Here is a 14,582-nt window from a genome sequence, read left to right as displayed (position 1 = left end):
TCACACTATTAGCCCAGAGCATTTCCCATGGTACCTTTCAACTAAGTTCTCTTTTACCTCTGTCATAAGACAACTGATAATTTCTCTCTAGTATTGTAGGAAAATGCTAAGAAGGTTGTCTAAGAACTGGGATGCAGCTGAATCAGTTTTCTTCTTCTAACCAAGAAAAGTGCACTACTTCCTGCATAATGAAAATTCAAAGCCAGTGATCAGGTTCTCCTGGCCACAGTTCAAAGTGTCCCCACAGTTAAAGTCTAAACCTTCATGCTCCGTGCCGAGTTCTTGAAGCCCTGGGGTGGGAGTGATATGGCTTTGGGTTATAGGAACTGTACCTGAAGATACTTTGGCTATTTTTGCTGCCGAATCAGATTCTGATCAGCCACGTCTAACCTTTAACCCAAACCTATGGAGGTTCTTTTGGGGCTTTAAGATCAAATCTAAAGTTATTTGAGGTAAGGTTTTGAACTAACAGGTAGTTTATAGGATGAGAAATCAAACCAAATACCCAACATCAACAGAGAACCCATTTCCTTCACTCTGGCAGGAGCTTAGAGTAAATGTAATGTTGAGGATGAGCCAACATGTAGCAATTTCATTCATTTTAGAAACCTTTATCCTGTTCACTATCACGGAATGTGAACTGCGAGTATGCATTCCCTGTGTAGTAATATTTTATCCATTAGTGACTGGAAGCTGTGGCCTATATTAAATAGTTTCCTATAGTTAGTGTATAGTTGATGTTTGTGTGGCCTCTCAGCATTGCAGGAAGCTAACACAGGAGAGGACTACAAGAGTACAAGGGAAACAATGACTTCAAATGCAAAGCAAAATGGCTGCAAGACCATTTGAGACTGTAAAGCAATGACGCCAGGGGAAAGCAACACTGTGCATGTCACACGCATCAGCAATGCCAAGCTTAGAGAGCTCACACACCTTGAAAAGCAGGAGACTGTGGCGCAACTGCAGTGACTGGTTTCGTCATGGGAGCCGAGGAGAATGGGTCCTCCGATGGCGTGCTGAATGCATTCGTTATCTGGGAGCAGAGGGAACTAATGCTATCCACTTCCCCTTCGACTTCAGGAACTGAAAGAAAGAGCACAAATTGCACAGAGATGCAGCAACCGAATACCGATGGCTCAAAATGCTCTTCTCCCTTTCTATGGCTGCCCCAAGGATTTTTTAAATAGCCCTGCTAGATGGCATCTCCTCTTCCACAGGCCTAGTAGAGGAAGACAAGACCCCAGAGAATCCTGGGAATGGGAATCACTTCAGAGAGTTTGTGGCATCTGCTCAGAGCACCTGTCTCCATTCACACTACTGTTAAGTTAGTAAAGCTTTAAGACGTTCTCACACAGACAAAACAGGTTTAATTCATTATTCTCGGCAAAACACAGATAGGAGTTAAAGTATGCTGACTTCAGCCAAGATGCTCATGAGACAGCTGCCCAGATCACATGCTGAATGAGCGCCATGTAGTTCTAACTGCAAGGCAGTTAATGTCCATTAAAACTTTGAGAGCTAGATAACATACACAATATGTATGTTGTCTATATTATACAGATGGATTTTAAAAAGAAAGAAGCAATGATTTAAAGCCAGCAACAAAAAGCTGGGGTTTCTTAGTGACATCTCAATAATGAAGAGAACAGGAGGTAGAGAATCATACCAGCACCTCTCTGTGGGGACCTCCTTTAAATATGGAGAACAAACAAGTTTAAAATGCCCAACTACTAAGAACTTTTAACATAGGGGAAATTTCACCCTTACCCGAGTTTTTCATGGGAAAGTCTGTCTTCCTTTGTACTGTTGAAGGCAACTCGTTAATTCGCAAAGAGAGCTGGCGTTTAAATGGGGACATCTTCTGGCTTAGTGCAGGGAAGCCTCGGAATGAGCCCTGTCTGGCAAGCTGCTCTATGGGAGCGTGCCTTCGCGGGATAGCATGCGGGTTATTTGTCTCTTTGTCAACAGAGGCGGCAACATCAGCAGGAGGAGAGGCTGGGGAACTCGGAGATGGAGCTCTATTGCCAGGTACAACACTTGAAGCAGCTGTCTTTGCATCTGTTTCAGCTGTGGGAGAAAATGAAACCTATTTAGAACAGTGATATTACCTAGTCTGCGAAGTCATTCTATTATTCAGAGGATTATTAGATTTTATATTTAAAATCTTCCTATAACTTTATGGAAATAGGAATCCTTGATGCAAAATATTAGCATCTCTACATATGCTACAGATGGTTTCCTTCCGTTACTACCTTTTTTAGTGGTTAACGCATACCCACATATACCCATAGCTATACTGTTAACCTATCCAAGTTAGCTTAGCAAACATCCCAAATATCATCTGAAGATGTACTGGGCAGGTGGTAAGGGCAGTGGTCCCTCTCATTTTTTTCATCTCTGGGCGGAATGAGTTTTGTTCTGGGCGGCAGTATCAAGGCAGCGTGTGTGCACCTGCATTCAGAATGGGGCCTTCCTGATTCAACCTGAGCAGGATCTAAAATGAACTGAGTGGACATCCAAAAACTTGTGAGTGCACACACATGCATATGCCTTAGAGGGAACAGTGGGCAAGGGAAGAGTCATTTCTTGCAGAGGTTTCACTGTTTAAGCTTATAGGCAAGAACGTAGTACTTGACTGATTACATATTTTGCAACTGTCAATAGCTTAAATTCAACTTGGGGTGTCCATAAACTCTGGAAACTGTGAGACCACATGCCCTCTTCAGATGTAAATGGGACACTGTATGCAAATACAAAACCCTGCTGCCACCCCCCGCCCTTTAAATGTCCAAAGAGGACTAAGGTAGATTGCTAATCTAGTAGACTAATGGTTCACATTTTTTCTGTCAAGCCTCATTTGAAAGTGTTCGTCAGGATGGACAGAACACAGGAAGCCACTTTACTTAAGGTCAGTCCACTGGTCCATCTAGCTCACTATTGTCCACACTGACAGCAGCTCTCCAGAGTTTCAGGCCGGGGGGGTGGGTAGGTGGTGGGGGTTTGAAAAATGTAATTCACAACACCAGTCTGTTCATAGAGGTTTGTACTTCATTACCTTTAGTGTCTTGTATCTGTCTCATGACTTCCTCTCGTTCTGCTTGTTCAGTTGCTGTAGTAACCCTGAATGATCCCTCTCTTGTGAATGTCGTTCTGCTGGCATCAAAAGTGGCAGTCACCCCACACTCCTTCTCCCTCTTTTGCTTTCGCTCCAAGCAGGCTGCAAATGCACAGCCAACTGCATGACTCAACCTTTCTCCCTGAAAAGAGATTGCATCGTTTAGGGGGAGGGAGGAATTGAACCAGACATATTCTCTAATACTGTCAAATGATAGCTGGCACTCAACACAACAAAGATCATTTCTCTGTCTAAAGTATGATCAAGAACTTATCTGTAGTTGTCCCAGCACCATGGAATGCACTTCCTGCTGAGATTAAAGCTGCTCCATCCCTGTTGGCCTTTAGGAAACTACTGACACATTTCTTCAGCCAAGTTTTTGAGTTAGCTGGTGCGTTTATAATAGGTATTTTAATTTGATCCTTTATATGTTTTAACTGTTAAATTCTTGGTTTGTTTTATGCTGTAAACCACCTAGAGACTTCAGTAGTGGGTGGAATACACATTTGCTTAACTAACTAACTAACTAAACGCAATTATGACAACCAGTCATGAAGCAAAAGTTGGAGATCAGACCAGTTAGATGCACAGGTGTATGACTTAACATCTCTTTAGTTACTGTGTTAAGCTGGCCAAACAGCTCTTACTAAAATGCCAGGGATGGATGGACGGGGACAAACACACAGAAGAAAGCTACTTTGGCCTCACTCACTCAGTGACATGACATTACCAGATCAAGCTACAAAAGATAGAAACATGCTGTTTGACTGGTTGGTTCCAGACCTTGCCCACATTGATGGAAGAATGCATTATTTTCCCCCAAAATGTGGGGAAACCCTCCTATTGGGAAAGCATGGGAAATGATGCTTGATGAAAAACATTGGCAGTTTTCTTTGGTACTTTTGCAAACAGGAAGTCTGATGAACAAACAAACAAGCTATCAGTTCACTGGATTTCAATCCATGTCAGATTTTCACGAAATTCAGTGAACTTTTGTACTAGATATCTTCATTCCTCTCTCTCATTCAATCTCCTAGAAATTGTCTTTTAGGGATTCTTGGCAGCAACACTATTACATGCTCAAAACAAAGCAGCTCTTCTGGTCATCAACTTGCACAGAGTGAAGGGAGAGTGCATGGTCATTTCATGGTATAGCAGGAATGCTTACAAACTGCAAGCCTGTTTTACTAGTGTATGTTTTTTTTTTAATATATTTTCTCTCCCACACTCTCTCTTATATTCATGTGCCAAAGCACATTTAGGTTCTTTGTTTTTGTCAACACACAGGACTATCTGTAGCACTTTACTTTTTCCAGTTTCAAATACCTGAGCTACGTGAATGCACTGAGGGTTGAAGTTACAGTATAAGGACACTGCTTCCGGCTAGACAAGAGGAAGCCTTTCCTAACTGTAAGAGCTGTTTGGCAGTGGAACCGTCTGCCTCCATGCAGTGGCGAGCTCTCCTTTGCTGGAGGTTTCCAAAGGCCGTCTGGAGGGCTACTGTAGCAGCTTTGGCACTGAGCAAGAGGTTGGACTAGAAGAGCTCCAAGGTGCCTCCCAACTCTCACATTCTGTGCCCCGTGTGGCAATATTGCCACATTTTCTTTCTATAAGAGAGCCAGGTTTTTCTAGACAAATCTCAGATATAATCCTAACTTTAAAAATCCTGTTGGGTGTGTGCCTTTTACTGTTTATGCTTCTAAGAGCAACTTACCGTGTCCTTTACTGCCATAAAGCAATGACAGATCCAGCGCCGTGTAGTGCCATCTCGACAGATATAGGAAAATGCCCTGTCAAAATTCCTGTCTGGAGCACAGAAAGAAACCTTCTCTATCGTCTGATCAACTATAAGGTCCTAAAGGAAGAAGAACCCAAAGAGACAATGTAAGACACTCCAGTCACTTAGAAGCCTGGAATAACATTGAAATCAAGTTCAAGGAGCTTCCGTTCTTCATCTATTAACTGTGCTCTCTAGCTGCAGAGCAAATTCAATATCCACCTAACTTCAGACAGAGGATTACAAGTGCGAAAGCCATTGGCAAGGATTTCCCACAGCTGCTAGCTAGGAGTGGGGAGAATAAATAAATAAATGCATGGAAACAGAAGTAGTTGCCTATAAAAATGAATTCTTGATGGCTCTATAAAAAGCCTGTGCAAATGTTTACTCTTTTTGCTTGGATCTTTAATGTTTGGAGTCTTGCACTAATATATCCAACCACCAAGGGGCAATATTACATTCTGTTTGCCACATGATCAGGCATTTTACCACTAAGGATTACACAGTTAAACATACTTTAGAATATTAGTACAAGGAGGAGGAGACATCTGAATCCCCTTTAAAACTTTCAGTCAGTTCTTGAGTTGATATTATTCCACACATTCTGCACTACAAGGTATGATCTACTTCAGACTCTCTCCTTGTATTTGACTTGAAGTGGCAGCTTCAGCAGAAGCTAATGTGCCCTGTTTGCTTGTTGGGTGGCATTATTCACCTTCGATAGACATCTCCACAAATCACTGCTCTCAAAAAGGGGAGCAAAGCACAACTTCAACCACTGGCAAGGCACTCACTGCTGCAAAAGGAGCTTGATAGCTGTGTGCTTAGGAGTGCACTCAAAACAGGTGCAAGTTGGCCTGATTGTTGCCAACTTCTGAAGTACAAAAGGAATCCCTCCTACCAAGAAGAAAGTCCAAAATCATTGCATATTACCACTTTCCCCTCTAAAAATAAGGTTAGGTCCATTTGAATGTTTAGCTACAAGGACATGTGCAGTTTTATAGGCTTGCACCTTTAGTATACCACTACCAACCATCACCATCAACAACAATTTTATTTGTTAGCCGGCCCAAAATTCAATTTTCAAAAGCTTGAGTGAGCAGAAAGTTCTTCATCTGGCAATTAAAAGAACAGAGTGACAGTGCCAAGCAAACCTCAGTGACTATTCCATAAACAGGGTGCCACCACCTTAAAAGCCCCTCTCCCTAGCAGCCACCCACCTCAGCTCATGTGGCAGGGGCACTAAGAGCAGGGACTCCAAAGATCTTAAGATCTGAGTTGGGACATATGGGGCAAAGCACTCTCTCAGGTAACCTGGTCCCAAGCCGTTTAGGGCTTTACAGGTTAAAACCAGCACTTTGAATTGGGGCTGGAACTGTACTGAGAGCCGGTGCAGCCGACGAAGCACTGGCGTGATATGATCAAAGCACCCAGTCCCAGTTAATAATCTTGCAGCCCTATTTTATACCAACTGAACAGTTTCTGAACAGTTTTCAAAGGCAGCCCTACGTATAACACATTGCAGTAATCTAAATGGGAGATTACCAGAGCATGGGTTACTATGGCCAAACTATCTCTATCCAGGTAAGGACACAGTTGGCATATCAAGCCAAAGCTGATAAAAGGTAATCTGAGCCACAGAAGCCACCTGAGTCTCTACTGACAGTGCTGGATCGATGAGCACCCCCCAGACTTGAACCTGGTCCTTCAGGGGGCGTGCAACCACATCTAGAACAGGCTGAGTGTATAATGCAGCATACAAGTTCTTACGTCCCATATTCCCCATCAATACAATACTAGAAATAATTTAGAGCTTAAGGTGAAAACCATGATTTTAAGAAGTGTTGGCTTTCTGAGCCTTAGAGTCTTAACTCCCTCACGTGATTTTAATCATTCCCTCATTGCATTCTCAGAAATCTAAAGGTGCAGGAAAGGACACTCGGAGCACCCCCACAAATTCCTATGGGCAATATAATCTTTCACATAGGCAAGAGTTCTCTTCAAGCAAAGAGAGTAAACAGGAATTCCAAGCATACAGCTGCCCACTTATCTGACCTGGAGGTATAAATAAAATTGAGAATTTAAAATGTGAACCATACACAATCAGCTGATTTGATGAGTGTATGTATGTATAACGCTTTCAAAAATGTGTACTAGAGGAAACAGTGAGGTGGGATAGTCCTCAACAGCATATCATCCAGTTCAATGAATTGCAGGTTCAAGCAGGAGAGAATCATACCTTTGTCTTCTCATCAACAACTCTGAGTCCATCTGCTGAAACCCACAGGACTGCTTTTACTGCCTTCTTTCCGCTCTTGTGGGGAAGAAGAGAAATAATATTACAGTTGTGCTGTCAATCAGGCTGAATGCAGACTTCCACTTTCCAAGAAGCACAAAAGTCAGTTTGCAGATGATATCCAACTTCAGTAGCAGTGCCCAAAGCCAGATATTCAGATCAAACAACAAAACCTCCAGAGAATCAAGCCTCAACCAGTCTTTCAAGAATACAATGCAAAAGGAAGGGGGAAAGAATAGAACAGGATGAATCGAGTATGTTAATACATTCATATAAAGGCAAAGAATTCAAGCTTAAATTCTTTACTTGTTTAAACACCAAATTAACCATCCGTTAATGCTGAAGCTTAAGGAGTTACACCACATGTAGCTTATATTGCAACTTGAGCAATTAATATTCTTACTTCATCTCCCCAACATTTTGTTCTAGTACTCATGTGGCAGAACTACCATCAAGTATGAAATTGCTTTTAAGTCTAACAATTTCATTTCATAGCCTCTCTATCCCAAGAGCTCAGGGAAAGCATACCACTACTGTTCCATAATAGCACGAGGTTTATTTTTAAGTTCCTGGTGACACAGCAACAGCCTTGTAGATGTGGATATATATTGATAGAATATTTACAAGTGAACACCTACAAGATATTGTGGGGGTGATGGGCCTGACACCCACTTCTTGTACATCACTCTGTTCTGCTCTTCCTCCCGCTCCCCAATTTGGGGGTGGGCGGGCAAAGGAAATGTCCTTGTATACATGGCCTGACTCCATAACTTGCCACTTGCCACATCTGCATGCTGACTTAGGCTGTGACAAACAGACTGTTAAGAATTCTGATAGAGGTGTTTTAGAAATTAGGCTTATATGTCAAACAGTTTCAGAGAACTTGTAAACTTAACTATTCTTCTTTCAGCATGTCAATATTTCTGATTATTTCACAGTTGCAAGCATGATAGTTTTAAAGTTTTAGAGTTTTTAATCTATATTTTAAATTATTTTAAATTGTTGTGTTTTAGATTGTGAGTCCAGAGATTTGCAGTAGCAGGTGGCCACCTCCAGCCTCAGAGGCAAAATGGGCCACCTCCAGCCTCAGAGGCAAAATGCCTCTGAATACCAGTTGCAGGGGAGCAACAGCAGGAGAGAGGAATGCCCTCACCTCTTGCCTGTGGCCTCCCCAGAGGCATCTGGTGGGCCACTGTGGGAAACAGGATGCTGGACTAGATGGGCCTTGGGCCTGATCCAGCAGGGCTGTTATGTTCATATGGAGCAGTATAGAAATGCACTACATAAATAAAAATAAATGAAGTGTGCCAAGTTGGGTGTCTATAATGATACCCACAAGAATTATGTAAATTAAGAGTCACAAGGGATTTGCGCCATTTTGTGAGTTCTGGACTGCATGAATCAACGGTTTCTTCCCATATTCTCCTAGATGAAATCTTGGTGTTACTGTAGCATGAGTCCCTAATTTTATAGATTATGTCCCCATCCAGATTGGACAGTAGCGTGTATCTAAACAGGATAGCCTCTTGATATTTAAGTCAACTGGTTACGTCATACATCTCCAAAATTCTACAAAGTTTGCTTTCATGTTGAAACAACCTTTTCATGAGTTTGGTGTTCGGCTGCAGGGATGTTACATTTTCAGCATTCAAATATTTTATTACAAGGAAAAGGAGTTTTTTTCCACCCACCTAGCACAGCCACTGAAATTATGGCTGCTGTGTGGCATCATTAAGGCTGCAATCCACAGTGAGAATTTGCAGATCTCTCTCTCTCTCTCTCTCTCTCTCTCTCTATATATATATATATATATATATGCAAGACTAGACTATATGTTTTGTTTTAGAAGTGCCTTAGTTCAAGAGCCAAGTATTTCTTCTCATTGTACCACTCAAGTGCAGGAACTTGCAAACTTTTAATTTTAGATAACACCAGCAATGTCATCACCTTCTCCCCAGCTCCATTAAAAAAAAGTGTACTAGTATGAAGGCTGTGCAATCTCCCTACCTAGGGCTGGAGTGGCTGTCTGTCCTGCCTGTTGAAAGCAGCAGCAAACTTAAATATGGCTTACTCCCAAGTTATGTTTATGGGGTAAGCAAGTAACTACTGTAATGACAATAGTGCAAATATTTATATATCTCTTTTCAATAGTCAGTTCCCCACAAGTGACATGGTTTGTGATCTTGGGGGTTTTCATCTTTTCTCCTGGAATCTGTAGTCAGCTTATTTGCTTACACAAAAATTGTATCACATATTAAGGTTATTTCTTGTCCTGCAGCAACATTTTGGTACAGTAAATCTTTGCCAATTCTCTGCCTGTAGCATCATAATCTAAGTGACACTCACGTTCAAATGTTTCTATTTGGTATTACTGTACACGATTGTTGTGATCATGAGAAATGGACGAGACAGATTCCTTTAAACACTCAGTATTCCAATGTTCATGAACAAATTTCTTTAGCCACTTTGGTTGTTGCCATTAAGACAAACTGCTGTTCAGTATGTGCTTCCATCAAGAACTTGTATGCTTGGCAAATCCACATTTAATGCTGCAAGCACACTGTAGGTATTTAGCTACAATTTTGCAATTTAAGTAAGCATTATTTCCAAACGGGCGGTGTACTGTCCATTTTCATTTGATGGAAGTGTCCTACTCACAACAGAAAGGCTTTATTTATTCACATTTATTTATTTATACCCATCACTCCATTGAGATGGTTTTAGGTGATTCACAAATATAAAAACAGATAAACTCATTAAAACAAAATTAAGACCACTAAAATCATTTCAGTACTCACTAAAGGCTAGGCTAAATACGTTTTTAGGGCTCTTTTAAAAGCTGCTAAAACTCTTAAACCTTTAAGATCTATGGGGAGCGTATTCCAGAGCCCAGGAGCAGCTAAGAGGAGGCCCAATTTCAGTCAGAGATGGACCTCTCCTGATGACCTTAAGGTGTGGTGGTGATCATACTGAACGTACTCTCCCAGATAACCCAGTTCTGAGCTGTTTAGGGCTTTAAAGATAATTACCAGCACTTTGTATTTTGCCCAGAAACATAGCAGCAGCCAGTGCAGCTGTTTTAAAACAGGCTTGATATGCCATGGTCTTTCGCCATGAGACATGCAGAAGACCCAAGCTGGAACCCCTGGACAGCCTAGACTTGTGGTGATCTAGCATAATGGTTGAAGATTGGGAAGTCATTGGCTTAATACTCCCCTCTACCATGAATTCACTAGATGGCAAGTCAGTCCCTCAGCCCCCCATATCAGCAGAGTGGAAATACTGGCCTATTTTGTAGAACTATTTTAAAAATTACAAGAGTCTTCGTGAAGTGCTTTGACAATGTGAAAGCACTACTTACATTGATTAAGAATATGTTCTAAAGAGGTTAAAATAAGTTGTTTTTGAGTTCACTATCAGAGTGTAGTTATAATGGGGTGTAGTTAAATGACTTTCCCCCTCATATGAGTTTTTGTACTGAACAGGGTGCATGAAAGCAACTCCTTCCCCTCTAACGTGATAAGCTCCTGCACTAACTCTAAACATCCTGGGATTTGGGTATATGACCTTCTTTCAAATGAACTTGCTGAAGTCATAATCAAAGGCCCCTTCAGAAGTTACAGTGAGGGAAATAAGTATTTGATCCCCTGCTGATTTTGTCCGTTTGCCCTCTGACACAGAAATGACCAGGCTATAATTGGAATGGTAGGTTTATTGTAGCTGTGAGAGACGGAATAACAACAAACAAACCTTCAAAAGCCCAGTGCCCAAAAGTCAGCGATGGATTTGCATTGTAGTGAGGGAAATAAGTATTCGATCCCCTATCAACCAGCAAGATTTCAGGCTCCCAGGTGTCTTTTCACTATATGCAGGTAACGAGCTGAGATGAGGAACACCCTCTGTAAGGGAGTGCTCCTAATCCCAGCTTGTTACAGTACCTGTATAAAAGACACCTGTCCACAGAAGCAAGCAATCACTCAGCTTCCAAACTCACCACCATGCCCAAGACCAAAGAGCTGTCGAAGGATGTCAAGGACAAGGTTGTAGACCTGCACAAGGTTGGACTGGGCTACATGACTATCGCCAAGCAGCTTGGTGAGAAGGTGACTACAGTTGGCACGATAACTCGCAAATGGAAGAAACACAAAATAACTGTCAATCTCCCTCGGTCTGGGGCTCCATGCAAGATCTCACCTCGTGGAGTTGCAATGATCATGAGAACGGTGACAAAGCAGCCCAGAACTACACAGGGGGAACTTGTCAATGATCTCAGGGCAGCTGGAACCATAGTCACCAAGAAAACAATTGGTAACACACTACGCCGTGAAGGACTGAAATCTTGCAGTGCCCGCAAGGTCCCCCTGCTCAAGGCAGCACATGTACAGGCCCATCTGCAGTTTGCCAATGCACATCTGAATGATCCAGAGGAGAACTGGGCGAAAGTGTTGTGGTCAGATGAGACCAAAATCGAGCTCTTTGGCATCAACTCAACTCGCCGTGTGTGGAGGAGGAGGAATGCTGCCTATGAGCCCAAGAACACCATCCCCACCGTCAAACATGGAGGTGGACACATTATGCTTTGGGGGTGTTTTTCTGCTAAGGGGACAGGACACCTTCACCGCATCGAAGGGACGATGGACGGGACCATGTACCGTCAGATCTTGGGTGAGCACCTCCTTCCCTCAGCCAGGGCATTGAGAATGGGTCGTGGATGGGTATTCCAGCATGACAATGACCCAAAACACACAGCCAAGGCAACAAAGGAGTGGCTCAAGAAGAAGCACATGAAGGTCCTGGAGTGGCCCAGCCAGTCTCCAGACCTTAATCCCATAGAAAATCTGTGGAGGGAGCTGAAGGTTTGGGTTGCCAAACATCAGCCTCAAAACCTTTCTGACTTGGAGAGGATCTGCAAAGAGGAGTGGGACAACATCCCTCCTGGGTTGTGTGCAAACCTGGTGGCCAACTACAAGAAACGTCTGACCTCTGTGATTGCCAACAAGGGTTTTGCCACCAAGTACTAAGACATCTTTTGTGAAGGGATCGAATACTTATTTCCCTCACTACAATGCAAATCCATCGCTGACTTTTGGGCACTGGGCTTTTGAAGGTTTGTTTGTTGTTATTCCGTCTCTCACAGCTACAATAAACCTACCATTCCAATTATAGCCTGGTCATTTCTGTGTCAGAGGGCAAACGGACAAAATCAGCAGGGGATCAAATACTTATTTCCCTCACTGTATGTGGGCTGTCATTAGGGATGAGGTCTTTTCTGTGGTGGTGCCCTAATTACAGAACACCCTCTCCAAACACACTCACTTGGTGAGCTCACTTGTCGTGTTTCAGGCACCAATTTACATCTATTCTATTGTCTTTGATGCAATATAATATGGAAGTGTTCTTACCATTTTAGCTGTTTATTTTGCTGCTCTTATATCTGCTTATGGTTCGCAATTGATCTTCATTTGCTTTGTTTTAAGTTTTAAGTTTAAATACAAAGATTTTATTCTTATGTTTTAACACACAAGAGTGGCTTTGAGGACCAATTCATGCAAAGGTGGGATAAAAAGCTTTTAAAACAGATGGACACTATTCAAGAGCAGAACTCTTCCTGTACTGGAACCATGAGCAGCATTGAACAGGAAGTACACAATTCATATCTTCTGTGAGGAGTTATCAAAGACACCACTTTGCATTGCAGCTTGACTGATACCAAGCAGATGTCTGGGATAACCAGAGAGACTTGAGGGGAAGGGGAAAGCTTCTTTGCCAGCTCAAGAGTCAGCTGAAGCCAACACTTCTGAGTTTTGTGGGACATGGCAGTGCTATACAAGGGATGTAACTCCTTACAGCGCAAACACAATGAGGCATTAAACTTACTTTTCCAAAGAAGCCTTTGAAGAACTTCCTTTCCTGGAGGAACAGGGGGGACAAGTCGAACGCTATTACTGTAGGTAGCTAAAGTGTCCCACGGTTTCAAACTAACATATACATACAAGAAATGGGGTTTGGAAGGAAAGTAGGGAATGTTTCAAGTTGTCCATAGAGGGTGACAGGCAGATGTGGAAAATCCCATGGAAATGCAAATAAAAGGCATTACATGGGCTTTTATTAGAACAAGATAAAGCTGTGAAACTGGTGGAAAGAGGAAAAGAAAAATCAGACCCAATTTCATGCAAAAATGTTACTTCATTGTGTGTATCCTCTTGGATTTTAGTAGGGCTAAAAGCCAAACTTGGCAGTAGGCAAGGGAGACTGTTCCAAACTGGATGATAAAGGCTTGGAATTAACCCATTAGAGGGACTTAAGGTGTTCTGCAAGTTGAACATGTAAGTGAGCTAAGTTAATTAGCATACTCCCAGAAAGTATTTGGAGGTTTCTCTTTTCCAGTACTTGTCAAAATATGCTTAAAAGGTGTTTAGCCTCATATACTATTCAAATTATTTTCCTATATTTTACAGCTGATTTAATAGTAAAATTTAGGTGGTCTTACCAGCAAGATTACTTTCAGTTTAGAATTCTCACTAAGGAGACTCCACATCAGATTCTGGCTAAAAGCCAACAAAATATGCTCTCTTATTTTGACTTTATATTCTACTGAATTAATTCAGTAACTGATGAGGAACTGATCTGCAGAATTTGAAAGTTCCTCTCACTATTTGTAAAATGCAAAAAGGGAATTCTTTATTACCTGTAGCAGTTTCCTGCACTGAGCAAGACCTCAAGATCCCTTCCAACTCTGCATTCTGTTCTCATATTCAAGTATGAACAGACAATGCATAATATATATTTGACAAGCACAGGTCAACAGAAACTGGTGATAAAATATTTTGACATATATTAAATGTGGTAGTTTGAAAATGTTATACATGTGATTTGTTTTAGAACTATTCAGTCATTTCAGAAGAAAAACAAAAGCCTGATGTTTTCCCTGACAAGATCCACAGATCACTGAGATAAATACCACTTTGAAATTACTCCTGTGAGGATTACCACTACTCAGCAAGCCATGGCTCACTACATAAATTGAGCTATTTTCTCCAGACGATAACAAACCTCTGGAAGGAAACCACTGTGGTGGTTTGTAGAAAGTCATCCAATCCATATTGCAAGCTGCTGCATAGCCATGGCTTGATAAATACTGGCAACCACAGCAGCCTCCATGTGGTAGGAGTTTCTGTGCACAGCCTCATACCTGTCACACATCTATGGTTCGGTTTAGAATTAACAGCGGATTTCTATAGCCATTTGCCCCTTTCTTCTGCCATCTGTCAACTATCTGCACATGAAGTGAGATATCTTGGACTCAGAACAGATACCACTCAAAATATTAAGCTTGTCTCTAAAGTAAGATAGCTTATTACAGTCAAATCTCAAGGAACATGGTGTAGCTGTAA

The 14,582-nt window shown here is 41.9% G+C and overlaps 1 protein-coding gene across 9 annotated transcripts in view; it reads right to left on the bottom strand.

The window, feature by feature from the left end:
• Positions 1-14,582, bottom strand: part of NUMB (NUMB endocytic adaptor protein) — a 137,333-nt gene that overhangs the window by 4,285 nt on the left and 118,466 nt on the right. For 7 of the 9 annotated variants that reach the window (XR_008308526.1, XM_053255573.1, XM_053255552.1 and 4 more), the window contains exons 4-9: positions 13,066-13,098; positions 7,132-7,206; positions 4,830-4,970; positions 3,056-3,257; positions 1,768-2,067; positions 934-1,083 (exon numbers count right to left, since the gene is read on the bottom strand). Coding sequence is in view for 8 of the 9 variants with exons in the window: in XM_053255573.1 (XP_053111548.1) it covers positions 934-1,083; positions 1,768-2,067; positions 3,056-3,257; positions 4,830-4,970; positions 7,132-7,206; positions 13,066-13,098 (901 nt within the window). In the remaining variant the exon portion in view is untranslated. The remainder of the gene's footprint in view (positions 1-933; positions 1,084-1,767; positions 2,068-3,055; positions 3,258-4,829; positions 4,971-7,131; positions 7,207-13,065; positions 13,099-14,582) is intronic. The other 2 variants (XM_053255602.1, XM_053255619.1) reach the window with 1 other exon arrangement.

Source organism: Hemicordylus capensis, chromosome 1 (assembly GCF_027244095.1).
Source record: "Hemicordylus capensis ecotype Gifberg chromosome 1, rHemCap1.1.pri, whole genome shotgun sequence".
Lineage (NCBI taxonomy): Eukaryota > Metazoa > Chordata > Lepidosauria > Squamata > Cordylidae > Hemicordylus > Hemicordylus capensis.
This window is presented reverse-complemented; position numbering and strand designations above follow the sequence as displayed.